The 14,235-nt window shown below is 46.9% G+C and overlaps 1 protein-coding gene and 1 pseudogene across 1 annotated transcript in view; both read right to left on the bottom strand.

Annotated features, from left to right (window-relative positions):
- Positions 1–14,235, bottom strand: part of Ccdc30 (coiled-coil domain containing 30) — a 62,452-nt gene that overhangs the window by 11,780 nt on the left and 36,437 nt on the right. Inside the window, exons 10-12 of the mRNA XM_059255873.1 lie at positions 9,366–9,510; positions 7,207–7,270; positions 5,237–5,366 (exon numbers count right to left, since the gene is read on the bottom strand). Coding sequence (XP_059111856.1) covers positions 5,237–5,366; positions 7,207–7,270; positions 9,366–9,510 — 339 coding nt within the window. The remainder of the gene's footprint in view (positions 1–5,236; positions 5,367–7,206; positions 7,271–9,365; positions 9,511–14,235) is intronic.
- Positions 4,290–5,518, bottom strand: LOC131903976 (oligoribonuclease, mitochondrial-like; annotated as a pseudogene).

Below are 14,235 nucleotides of genomic sequence, written 5' to 3' on the forward strand. Positions count from 1 at the left end.
TTCTCTTCCTCTCTTATTCCTCCTCTCCTCAGCTCTTATGTCCAGAGGCGCACTCTGCATCCCTTGCCCTCCCTCCGGCGTGGCTTTCTAGGGCCCTTGCCTCCAACCTGCCAAGGTTGCCTTCTGCGGTTTTTATAACACCTACCACTTGAGGTCAGGTGTGGAGCTGGCCACATGGAGTGTCATGTCGGCATTCAAAACACTTCCAGTATTTCTGTCTGGTTCCAGACAGGTTCTCACAGTGTTACTCGTCATGGCCTAGAACTCCGGGCTAAAAGCGATCGTCCTGCTCCAGCCTGCCACCATGTCCAGCTCCAAAAAATGTCAGATTTGGGAGCATTTTGGATTCCCGAGTTTTGGTTTTGGGATTTTTTTGTTTTTGTTTTCCCAGACAGGGTTTCTCTGTGTAACATCCATAGCCGTCCTGAAACTTGCTTTATAGACCAGGCTGGCCTTCAAGTCGCAGAGATCCACCCAAATACTCGGCAGGCAGATTAGGGATTCTGAACCTGTAACCTGATCTCATTGTCACTAACCACCCACAGCTGATTACATTATCAGCTAACAGATGCCTGTAGGGAAGTGCTTTGGGAGATGGCATGAAGCATCCCCCTAGAGGCTCATGTCAAAGCAGGGGGGAAACTGCTGGATCCTGAAGCTTCTGAAATAAAAATGGATTAACCCCTTGCTGGATTCATTGAGGAAGAGGAAATAATCACCCGTGCATGGCCCCGAACTTTCCCCTTCCATTCTCTGCTTCTTGGCTGCCATCAGGTGAACAGTTGCTCCACCAGACTTCTCACCAGGATGCTTTGTCTCAGGCCAGGGACAGAGACCTCTGACACCAAGAGGAGAGATCAACCTTTTCTCCCATGAAGTGCCTTCTCAAGTCTGCTGTGATAGAACTGACAACTCAGAGGTCTGTGGAGTGAGCTAGACACCTCCGATCAAGTCAATGATCTCCCAAGGAGAACGTTTCCAACTGAGGTGTCTAATTGCCGGAACACCGTAGTCAGAGGACCACAGAGGTTTTATGAGTATCTTAATCCCTTTCATAGCTAGAAGGCCAATGTAACAAAAAATGAAACTCCATCAAGCGGAGGCAGATTTAGAGCACAAATTGATTTCACGGCCTTGCTGTCTTACGTGAACACAGGGCTCAGGGATGCACAGACAGCAACTGGGAAGAATGACATCTTACAGGACCTTGAATGCAAGCCCCCCCCCCAGTGTAAGCAGCCCCCACCTTGCGGTCTGCAGGGTTTAAAATCCTCGCTTAGGGATCTGTACGGATTGCATCTTAGGTGCCTTGGAAGAAGGTGCCTGTTGCTAGAGGTGCAGGCCTGCTGGTGGAGGGCCTGCCTAGCATGCATGGAGCCCTGGGTTTGGTCCCCAGCATGGCACGGACCAGGCAAGGTGTCACACACCTGCCATCCAAGCAGTCGGGAAGTGGAGGCAGGAGGATCAGAAGTTCAAGATGACCTCAGCTACACGGTGAATCCAAGATGTAGGCCAGGGCTTGTCTTGTCTCAAAAAAAAAAAAAAAGTGCTATTGTCCTTAAAAGTCATCTGTATATATCACCACCATGTCTTTTCTTATTGTCTCTCCAATCATAACACAGAGTCAGATCCTAGCACACTTCAGGGGAGAAGAGGTTGAATATAGGCCTTGACTTCGGATGAACAGCAGGAAGATGGGCAGGATTTGGCATCTTAAAATGCCAGAAACTTGAGGCTCATGTGAAGGAATGGATTTCTGGGAGACTAAACTAGGAAGGACTACAGTATTGAACAGGCCAACGTTGCTGATATGGATATGCTTATTGGAGTCAGAATTTAAATTATTTAATGATTTATTTTAAGTGTATGTGTGTGTGGTGTGTGTATGGTGTGTGTGTGTGCATGTATTTATGCACGCGACAGGTCCCCACAGAGGTCAGATGAGGGTGCTGAATCCCCTGGAGCTGAAGATACATGTGGGTTGGGAGCTGCCTGATGTGGGTACCGGGAGCTGAACTCTAGCAACAAGTGCTCTTAACCACTGACCCATCTCTCCAGTTCCTGGATTTGAAACATTAATCTGAACCTCTAAGAGTGTCTTTAAATGGTTAGGCTGGTTGACTCAAACTTGGACTGAGCAGCCACCTATATTAAATGGCATTAAGATGTTATGCTTGGACACAAGGAAGAGGAAGAAAACCAAAAACTGATATAGATAGGAATTTTGGAATAGTTCACCATGGGTGACCGGTTCATCCATCATTGGTGGTCCCAAAGCAGGGAGGGAGTTGTCTCCAACCCCACAGCTCCCTGATTTTAGTGGGGTTCACAGTACACAGAGCCCCCTAGGACAAGTGGCAGTATTTAAATGCTAGGTGGGGGTGGGTGTTGTTATTGCTCATAGGCAATGGGGAAAATCACATGAACTGACTTATAGCAAACCATCTGGTTATGGCTCTTTGGTCACTGTGATTGATAAACAGTTTATTTGAATCTTTTTTGATAGCAGGGTATTTTGAAACAGTATATTTGCTTTGTATCCTGGGATGACCTCGAACTCACAATCCTCTTGCTTCAGCATTTTGGTTGGTCTCACTACATAGCCCTGACTGGTTTGAAACGTTCTATGTACACCAGGCTGGCCTTGAACTTGAAGACATCCAACTGTCTCTGCCTCCAGAGTACTCACCCCTTCCTAACTTTTGTGCTTTAACTGAACATTCTATAGACTGTAATTTTCCTTTTTGTTCTGAACTTATCTCCTTTTTTTCCCAGTTTTTATAGTTGGTCTCAAACGATAGCCATAGAATGCAATATACCTATAACCAGCCCAAGTTCTCTCTCTCTTCTTCCACTCCTCCTTTTCTTTCCTTCCTTCCTTTTTTTGATGGTATTCATGTGGGGACAGGTTGTGGGGTGTGTGTGTGTGTGTGTGTGTGTGTGTGTGTGTGTGTATGTGTGTGTTATTTCTGAGGCATCATCTACCTTGTTCTTTCATATAGGGCCTGTCATTGGCCTGGGCTCACTGATTAGGTTAGCCTGGCTGGCCTACCTCTGCCTCCCGAGTGCTGGGGTTAAAGGCGTGGGACACCATGCACAGACCTCAAGTTCACTCTCAAATGATGCTATACCACTTCACAGGCAGTGCAAGCACACCACAGTAGCAGACAATTGTAATCCCTCTCTCCTATCTTCTCTACCACTGCTGACATCCATTTTCCTTACATATATGCATACTACCTGTGTACACAATCACTTATAATGTAATTATATTATTGCTATTATTATTATTATCATTATTGTTTTGTTTTTTTTGAGACAGGGTTTCTCTGTGTAGCTTTGAGCCTGTCCTGGAACTCACTCTGTAGCCCAGGCTGGTCTCAAACTCACAGAGATCCACGTAGCTCTGTCTCCTGAGTGCTGGGATTAAAGGTGTGCGCCACCACTGCCCAGCTTTATTGCTATTATTTTTAAAGATTTATTTTATTTCCATTCATGTATATGCATGTCTGTTTTTGTGGATGTATGCGCATGCATGTGTCCTTGGAGGCCAAAAAAGAGTGTCCTATCTTCTGAAGTTGGAGTTACAGGTGGTTGTGAGTCGCTCTACATGGGGGCTGGGACTCAACTAGGGCCTCTGGAAGAGCAGCAGTGCTTTTGACCTCTGAGCCATCTCTCCAGCCCCCTCTCATTATTATTTTGAACAAACTATGCCAGATCAATCAAAATAAAAACTTTCATTTCATCTTCACCTAGTCTTCCTCTGATGCTCTTCCTTCTTTTGGAAATGTATTCCATTTTTATTTGTGTGTGCTTATGCCTACATGCATGTCTGTGCACTATGGGTGTGCCATGCCCAAAGAAGCCAGAAGACGGCAATGGATCCCCTGGAACCAGAGTCTTCTATGGTTGTGAACCGCCATGTGGGTGTTGGGAACTGAACCTGGGTCCTCTGCAAGAGCAGTTCATGCTCTTAACCACTGAGCCATCTCTTCGTATTTACTAAATAATTATTTATTTGTTGTGTGTGCATGTGCCTTTGAGTACATTTGGAGTCAGAGGACAACTTTTAGAAGTCTTCAGCTTGGCCGGGCGGTGGTGGTGCACGCCTTTAATCCCAGCACTTGGGAGGCAGAGCCAGGTGGATCTCTGTGAGTTCGAGGCCAGCCTGGGCTACCAAGTGAGTTCCAGGAAAGGCGCAAAGCTACACAGAGAAACCCTGTCTCGAAAAACAAAAACAAAAACAAAAAAAAAAAGTCTTCAGCTTGGCAGCAAGATCCTCTGCCCGCTGAGCCATCCGACTGGCTGGCTTCCTTTCTTTGGGTAGATTCTTGTCTTTTTTTGTGGGTTTTGTCATTGCTTTGTTTTTTCTCGTGTCTTTTTATTTATTTATTATCAAAGAGATGGCCTATAATAAGCAAATGCAGATATGAACTGAGGGGATGGGCATGGCCTGAATCTTACAGAAGAGTTGCTGTGTCGTAACGGAAACGGCAGATTAGAAGAAACAAACAGGGATGTCTCATTTGTTTGAGGAGTCTGGAGATGCAAAGGTAACTGGAAATTTTTTTTTCTTTTGAAAGGGGGTTCTGGGGCTGGAGAGATGGCTCAACAGTTAAGAGCAAGAGCACTGAGATCTGAAACCCTCACACTGACGTACACGCAGGCAAAACATCAATGCACATAAAATAAATAAATAAATGAATAAATTTAAAAAAGACAGAAAGGGTTGTTCTGCCAAGTTATCAGCAGGAGAGACACACAATCAAAGTGGCTTCCGGAGAATCAGGTAGACTGTGCAGCTTGAGAACTGGCATCAGCTCACAGTCTTCTCAACGTGAACCGATGTGCGAACCGTGCTATAAAAGCTGCCTTAAATATAAGGCGAGCGCTCAACTCACAGTCTTCTCATCTCCCCGTTCTCGATCATTTTCCTCTTCTTTTTGTCTGTCTTTCTTCTTGAAGACCTTATTTTGGTAAAACCGAAGCTCTTTAGTGCTGTCACTGATGCCACCGAGGGCCCTGTGAGAAGTAGCCTTCTTCGGAGCAAACTCTCCTAGAGACCAGAGTCTGCACAGCTCTTGAACAGTGCTCACGTCAATGATCCTATGATGAAGATGGTTCATGGACTGGGATAGATTTGCCAGGAAACTTCTTATCTGCATGGACTGAATTCCCTGCCTGTGGACAGGGCCCCGGAGGAGTCTGCTGTGGTACAAAGGACAGAAATTCACACTCTGTCTGCTGCAGTGTAATTATACTCTCCTTCACTGCCTTGGTGAGACCAGACGTCCCATGATGCTCCTCGCACCAATCTGACATGCTGTCCAGCAGCTCCTCCGGCTGCTCCATCATCAGGTTGGGACCTTTAGCCAAAATGTTAAGATCAGAGTCAGTTCTCAGACAGGCTATCTCAATGATCTGATCCTTTTCAATGTCCAATCCTGTCTTCTCCTAACTGCCTGTGCCTGCCACCCACGCCCTACAACAGCCTGGAGCCCAGGGATATGCTTAGCATCACCCGGCATGAGCCGCCCCAGCCCCAGCCCCTTCCCCCTAAAGAAACATCTCTTAATAACGCTTTCAAAGCCGGTTTGCTGGCAACCAACTCCAATTCTGTCTGTCTGAGGAAGTATTTTATTCCTCTGTCTTCTTGCAGGATTTCCCCTTTCTTTTTGAACTTCAGTTTAAACGTTATGAATCTACATGTAGTTTTTCTGTCGCTCAATCTTGATTGGCATTCTCTGAACTTTCCAGATCTGTGGTTCAGCATCTGGCATTGACTTCTGGGTATTCTCAATCATATCATTTCAAGTGTCTCATCTTCTTTTTCTCTGGTTTTCCATTATTTCCATCGTGTGTTACAGTTTCTGTATTTGTCTCATGGTTTCTGGGTAGTCTGTTCTTTTCCCTTAACATTCCCTTTGCTCGCTGGGTTTGAGGTTTCTGCCGTGATTTCCTCGTGATCCAGGCTTCTTCCCTCAGCCGTGTGCACTGTGCTAAGAGCCCCATCACAGGTGGCCACCGCTTCTGCCACTGCGGCCTCTATGTCTTGCATTTCTTTTTCCTTTCCGTCTCTCTGTTTCTACTGCCCATCTCCTCTTACATGCCGCGCGGCTGCTTTATTAAAGCTTCAACACACTAATCACAGGTGCTTTACACTCCTGATAATTTCAATATTCCCGTCATATCTGGGTCTTGATTCTGCCGTGTTTCAGTTTCTTCAAGTTGTGTCTTAATATGTCTTGGGAATTTTTCTTTATAGGCAGACACGATGAAGGACGTTGTTAGAGACAGGTATTTAGTGTGTGTTGGTAAGGAAGGGAGATGGGCCACATTCTCTGCTCCTACAATTAGGTCATAATCTTTCAGACAACTACACCTTTGAACATGGCCCTTACACGTGCCTCTTTCTCCGCCTTCATTTCTTCCCTTTAAATGGGGGCGGAGTCGGCTGAAATCGCACATTTCTCTTGCCCTGGGTCAGTTAGGTTCTGACAAAACCCCATCATGTTAGGTTCTAATTAAACAGTTTCTCTTGCTAACAAACTTTGAATGTCCCCCTCCCCAAGGGGTCTCCAAACTTTGAATGTCCCCCTCCCCAACGCCTCTCCTGCCAGGAGACCCCGGAGAGATTCTGTAGCTAGAGTTTTCCTGCCTGGCCCACAGTCAGGACAAATCTCTCTCACCTGCCAGTCCCACAGCCGCTCAGACCCAACCAAGTAAACACAAAGACTTATATTGGTTACAAATTGTATGGCCGTGGCAGGCTTCTTGCTAACTGTTCTTATAGCTTAAATTAATCCATTTCCATAAATCTATACCTTGCCACGTGGCTCGTGGCTTACCGGCATCTTCACATGCTGTTTCTCATCATGGCGGCTGGCAGTGTCTCTGACTCAGCCTTCCACTTTCCAGCTTTATTCTCCTCCTTGTCCCGCCTATACTTCCTCCTGCCTGACTACTGGCCAATCAGTGTTTTATTTACTAACCAATCAGAGCAACACATTTGCCATACAGAACATCCCACAGCAAAATTCCTCAAATATTCACAGTCAGAACCTGGGAGTGAAACCATGAAAGTAAGTGTGGGGGTCTTGAAACTGTAGAGTCCCCTGGAGGTCTTGTCTCGAAGAATTTTCTTTTCACACTGAGCTTCAACAGTTCATCAGTTTTGGTGGCACAGGCTTTCCTGGCAGTTCTCACCCGGGCTTCTCTGTGGCACTGTGTCAGTCTCTCCAACTTCAGGGGGCAGTGGCCCTGTGGTGGTCTGAAAGAAAATGGCCCTCGAAGGGAATGACACTATTAGGAGGTGAGGCCTTGTTGGAGTAGGTGTGGTCTTGTTGGAGGAAGTGTGTCACTGTGGAGGTGGGCTTTGAGGTCTCATATATGTTCAAGCCACACCCATGAGACAGTCTACTTCCTGTTGCCTGCAGATGAATATGTAGCAGCTACCTCTCCAGCACCATGTCTGGCTGCATGCTGCCATGTCCTGCCATGATGATAATGGACTGAACCTCTCACCTGTAAGGGAGCCACCACAATTAAATGCTTTCCTTTATAAGAGTTGCGTGGTCATGGTGTCTCTTCACAGCAATAGAACACCAAGACAGGGCTTGTGACCCTACTTCTCTGATAGACTAAGAAGTATTGTTAAAAGTTTTCAGTGTGCTCAGCTTTTTATTTGTGGTTAGGATGGAGTAGGATCACTTCCAAGTTCATTTGTACAGAACCCTGAGCCAGAAACTTCCCTAAAATTCCACGAGGTTAGGAATTAGAGCTCGTGGGTTGGTGAACACACGGAGGCGCAGAGTAGACACATGCGCTCTGTGTTCCATCCCACATTCCTGGCCATCTCTTCCTTCTGGCTGTTTCTGAGTCGTGACCTTTTTAAATAAGCTGGCAACCAAGAAAACAAATGTTTCCTGAGGCATTCTGCTTATATATATATATGTGTGTGTGTGTGTGTGTGTGTGTGTGTGTGTGTGTGTGTCCATCTCTGCATGCGTACCAGCAGAGGCCTGAAGAGGGCGTCACATCCCCTGAAGCCAGAGCCGAAGGCCACAGCAGGTTCTTTTGATCTCCCACTCAGCAGCTTTGCAAGCATTTTTCTTCATGTATTAAATACCTTCTTGTTTGTGTTGGGGCTCAGGACACACCACCCCAAAACATGACCATAGAACAGGATGTGTCCCTATGTGCTGGCTAGTTTTATGTCAACTTGACACAAGCTAGAGTCTTCTGAAAGGAGGGAAACTCAACTGAGAAAATTCCTCTATAAGATCTAGAAGTAGGGCATTTTCTTTCTTTCTTTTTCTTTAAAAATTTTTTTTTTTTTTTCTGAGACAGGATTTCTCTTTCAAGACAGTTGTAACCCTTGCTGTTCTGGAACTCACTCTGTAGACCAGACTGACCTCAAACTCACAGAAATCCACCGGCCTCTGACTCCTGAATGCTGGGATTAAAGGCATGCACCACCACCACCTACTGGACTTGTGTCTGTATCTGAGACAATCCTTCCTCACCCTACAGTTCCTCCCCATGCTCTCCCACAGCTTGTCTCCATTGTGATCCAGAGGTTCCAAGGCCCTTTCTCGATAGCTCGGGATGTTGTACAAGCTTCGGATATCTGACCTGTTTTAAGTCTCATGTTTTGTGGACACCCATACATATATATGTAATTGAAGTGGTCTTACTCCTACTAATTTGCCCTATGTTGATTAATCTTTAAAAAAAATTTTTTTTTTTTTTTTGGGTTTTCAAGACAGGGTTTCTCTGTGTAGTTTTGGTGCCTGTCCTGGATCTTGCTCTATAGACCAGGCTGGCCTTGAACTCACAAAGATCCGCCTGGCCCTGCCTCCTGAGTGCTGGGATTAAAGGCGTGTGCCACCACCGCCTGGCTAAAAATGTATCTTTTTCATTTTCATTTATGTGTATAGATCTTTTGTCTGCATGTATGTCTCTGCACTGCATGTGTGTCTGGCACCTCAGAAATTCCAAAGAGGATGTAGAATCCCTTAGAACTAGAGTTACAGGCAGTTGTGAGCTGCCATGCCAGTGCTTGGAATCAAACCTGGGTCCCCTGGAAGAGCAGCCAGTGCACATAATCATTGAGCCATCTCTCCAGCTCCTGCCAATTTAATTTATAGCCCAGCCAAACAGCCTGGGAAGCTACAGGGAAGTCTATTTCCCTCCCCTACACTTGTGTGTGTGTGTGTGTATTTTATTTATACACATATATATTTTATATATATAGCTAAACTCAGTAGGTAAAGTGTACTCAGTGCTAATTAGCTAAATAGCAATGACAGACACGCACTGCAGTCTCTGAGAACAGGAAAACAGGGACGCATGTCTGCACTTACCTCCTCACACTTCCTCTTCTCACTTTCCAGTTGTTGGCATAGAGTCTCTTGTTGCTGGGAACGGGCTGCTTCCCGCTGGTCCTCCTTATCCTGCAAGGTCCTCACTTGCCTCTGGAGCTCAGTCACGTCCTGGTCCAGGAGTACCCTGAGGGCAGTCAACGCACACCACTCACTCTGTGTACTGCCACACTCTGCAAATGATTCCTAGACCCACAACTTTTATGCCAGCCAGAGGGAGCCTGTGGGTCCAGCAGAGTGAGGTACAGTTACGTGTCTGCAAGGTAAAGGGACCAGGCAGGGAACCTCCTACGTAATAGAAGCTTTTCCTTAATTTTCCCTCTTACCATCAAAACACACCCATGAGGAAGAAATCATTTCCCTTACGGTAGAGATGAGAAAGATGCGGCACCAAGAACAGCTAGGATAAATAAGGCTGAGGTGGGGCTTGGTTCCTGAGTCCATATCCTTCTTCCACAGTGCTTTACAGGCTGACCCCGCAATCCCTGGCTCCACACACTGCTGGTACTGGTGCACACACGGCATCCTGCTGCAGCTGACTGACATACTGCTGGTACTGGTGCACACACACGGCACCCTGCTGCAGCTGACTGACACACTGCTGGTACTGGTGCACACACAGCATCCTGCTGCAGCTCACTGACACACTGCTGGTAGAATGCACACACACGGAACCCTGCTGCAGCTGACTGACACACTGCTGGTACTGGTGCACACACGGCATCCTGCTACAGCTGACTGACACACTGCTGGTACTGGTGCACACACGGAACCCTGCTGCAGCTGACTGACACACTACTGGTACTGGTGCACACACGGAACCCTGCTGCAGCTGACTGACACACTCCTGGTACTGGTGCACACACACGGCACCCTGCTGCAGCTGACTGACACACTGCTGGTACTGGTGCACACATGGCATCCTGCTGCAGCTGACTGACACACTGCTGATAGAATCCACACACGCATCCTGCTGAGGCTGACTGACACACACTGCTGGTACTGGTGCACACACACATGGCATCCTGCTGCAGCTGACTGACACACACTGCTGGTACTGGTGCACACACACACAGCATCCTGCTGCAGCTGACTCACGGACTGATGAGCTGCAATGCTGGGGAGATTCACCCGTCCTCATGAGTGCCATCAGTACCTGCTCTTCCAGAGAGACTTGTCAAATTATAGTTCCTGGAGAGACTTTTTGAGGATTGCAAACCGAGATTCTCCACATCCAGGAGAGTCATCTCGAAGAGTATGATGGTGGTGATGATGAAATGGCACTGATGGGCATTAGAGTCTGACACTGGACAGACAGCCTTGCTGTCTCTAATTGAAGCAGTCTAGGCAGCTGACTGGTTATTGGATGGTGGACCATGTGACACTGGCTCTTGACTCTGCGCCTCGCCCTCTTACGTTCCTTGGGTAGAAGTGCAGGCACTCTAAGGATTGTTGTAGCTTGATTCTGCCAGTCACACCTAACCCCACACCTTCCTCACTGGGCTTTATCCCAATCACTATCTGTATATGTGGGCAATCCCCGCTGTCATCATCTCTTTCTTCTTTATGACTCTGTTAGGTAGCTGGTTAGATATTGGAAGACATCGGGGTTGGACCCTTTCTTCATAATCAGTAGCTTATAAATCCACGAACAGGAACCGTCAGACGTTAAGTACTGGCCAGGGGAATGGACGTAAGTCATGTCCCTCCTCTATGAGGAGACATGGCATCCAGAAGTACCTTGAACATCCTTAATAATAAGTATTGAAAGTGCTCTCAAGAGACCTAAACCTTACAGGATTACTGCACAGCAGGAGGCATTCTGGTAAAGAACAAGGACATACCAGTGCCTTCTCCCTGGCAGGTCAATCTAGACGGGCCTGCCAGTCACCTGGATGGGAAAACTGCTTGTTCTAGAGACTTCAGAAACAGTCTGAATGCTGCCTAAAATGCAGACTGACACAATGGTCCCTTTGCCCACGTCTTCCCTGTTCTCTACTAAGCTGCCTGTCTTCTACGTCACGCTCTGCAGGTCTCATGTGAGTTCTGTTGCAGACATTTCACAAGGGCTGGGGAGCTGAGGGAAAACAGTGAGATCCAGTGACAGCTCCATCCCTAGTTTTGGTCCAAGGGCCTGGATAAGTGCTGAGCCCTGGGGCTGAAGTGATATCGAGCTGCTGGAACTGAGAGGACCTTGGACTGTCTACAGTGCAGCCTGGGAGTTCAAATGGAAGTTGAAAAATGGGAAGTCTGAATCAAAAAAAAGCAGCTCAGGGATTTGCTAGGAACTACCAGATAGAACAGACACTTCACAAAATACATGGTTTCAGCGATGAAAGACTAGCAGGTCTTGAGACTGACAAGGTCCGACAAGATCCTCTGTCTTCCCTGTGGCCTGAATCTCTTCACCATTTACACAGGAGAGTTTTCTTCCTCAGTCACAACTGAATCCTGGAACATCCTCCATTGTTTTTCTGGTGTTGGCTGTTGAACCCAGGGTCTCATGCCTGCTAGGCAACTGTTCCACCACAGAACTACACTCCAAACTCCACAATCCCTTGCCTAAAATCCTTCAGTGGCTCCCCCTTGCGCTTACAGTAGAGCCCCAACTATTCAGTGTGGCCCGTCCATCACCTCGGCGTGAACCAGGCTACCTGGCTTTCTGGATTCATTTTCTCGCCAGTCACTGCTCTTCCCAACCCACCCAACCTTTCTGTGTCCTCCTTCCTCGGCCTCTTCGTCACCTCTCAGCCTCTCATGCCGACTGCTGCATTTTCACCCTCGATGACTGTCACTGAGGAAGGCCATCTCAAGTCCCCAGTTCCACAGATGGTCCCGCTGGGTGCTTTTACAGCCTTCTGGATCTCTTCTAGCATGATGCTTCCCACATATCACTACAGTTCGAGTGCCTCAGGGCAAGGATGTTCATTTTAGCAGTATTCAAACTCCGCTTGAAGTGTTTAAATCGCATCTATGTATTTGTTTGGGTGCATGTGCCGTAGTTTTCACGTGGAGGTCAGAATACAGTGTGCAGGAATCTGTTCTCTCTTTCCACCACGTGAGTTTCTGGCATTGAACTCAGATTGTCAGGATTGGAGGTGAGGATCTTTACATGCTGGGGTATCTCAATGGCTCTCAAATTCCCTTACTTTTTAAAAATTGTGTGTGTGTGTGTGTGTGTGTGTGTGTGTGTGTGTGTGTGTGTGTGTGTGTGTGTGTATACACATGTGTGGGGTGCACATAAGCCATGATGTGTGTGTGTGTATGTGTGTGTGCGCGCGTGCGCGCATACATGCATAAAAGTCAGAGGACGGTTTTGTGGAGTTGGTCCTCTCCTTTTCACGTTTCAGTGGGTTCAGGGGATTGAACACAAGGAGTCAAGCTTGCATAGCAACTGCTTAACCCACTGAGCCACCTCCCAGCCCCTCAAACTCCTTTTAAAATAACAAACAAACAAACAATTTTGGGGCAGTGCTAAGATTGAATTCAGGCCTTTGTGCATGATCAGTAGGTACTCCACCAGTGAGTTACATCCTCAGCACTCACTGTAGTGTTATTTAGAGCAGAAAAACAAACAAACAAAAGCTACAACATATATGTTAAGCTCTGTGCAGTGGTGCACAACTGGAGTCCCATCTACACAGGAGGCTGAGGCAGGAGGATCACATGAGCTCAGGAGTTCAAGGCAAAGCCTGGACAACTTGGCAAAATTCTGATTCAGACAACCAATCAACAGAAGTTATATTTCTGTGTATGGTCAGAGGTTTCCAGAGAACTGGAACCAATTAAATATGTACAGTAGGGGTGTGTCACATGAACTCACAGGGCCAGAGCTGAATAGGTTCACAATAGTCAGCTGCTTCAGAGTTGCTTCATCTAAGAAGCCGGAAGCCTCAGAACACAAGGAGGTCAGCAGTACAGCCCAGTTCCAGGCTGATGAGGGTCTGAAAGCTCCCAGGACAGCTGCTGGTACAGAGCTACATTCAGAGGAATCCAGGGTCCCTGCATTGTTCAGTGGGGCCCCGCCCTTGGGAGAGCAATGTTCTCCTCTTCTCCCCTTCCCATTCCATCTGTGCCCAAAACTTTTGGAAGTTGCTGCTCATTCCGAGTGGGTCTCTCCCACTCAGGACACTGACTCACAAGCCAATCTTGTCTGGCAACCCCCACAGACACCCAGATGTATGTTTTGCTGATGTTGTGGGCATCTCTAAAGCAGTCTGGTTGACAACCATGATTAATTGTCACTATGTAAGAGAATACTATACAACAAATTGAAATGATAGTATTTATGAAACTGTACACCATCAACAGGAAACCCCAGATGTCTGGAGTCAACAGACTCCTAAGTGTTGCAGAGGCAAGGATGTTTCATGAGGAGTCAAGAGCATTTTGAATTAAATGAAAGTAGAACATACAGACTTTGTGGAAGTCTGAGAAACTGGTACCAGTAAATATGTATATTATAAAGGAAGGGAAATCTAAAACCAAATACTCCAAGTTTTTGCCATAAGAAGCCAGAGAAGGACTAGCATTATAACCCCAGAACAAACCAAAGAAAAGAATAATACAAATGAGACCCTCAGCCAGGGGTGGTGCTATGTGCCTGCAATTCCAGCATTCTGGAAGCTGAGGCAGAAGAATTGCTGTGAGTCTGAGGCAAGCTTGGGTATATAGTGAGTTCTAAGATAGCCTGGACTACAAAGTGAGACTCTGTTGTCTCAGACCAAGTGGGGTGCAGTGGCACACATGTAATCCCAGAACTCGGAAGGTGGCAACATAAGGATTGAGAGTTTAAGGCTAGCCTCAGCTATATAGTGAATCTGAGGTCAGCCTGGGCTACATGAGACCCTGT

This window comes from Peromyscus eremicus, chromosome 2, assembly GCF_949786415.1.
Source record: "Peromyscus eremicus chromosome 2, PerEre_H2_v1, whole genome shotgun sequence".
Taxonomy (NCBI): domain Eukaryota; kingdom Metazoa; phylum Chordata; class Mammalia; order Rodentia; family Cricetidae; genus Peromyscus; species Peromyscus eremicus.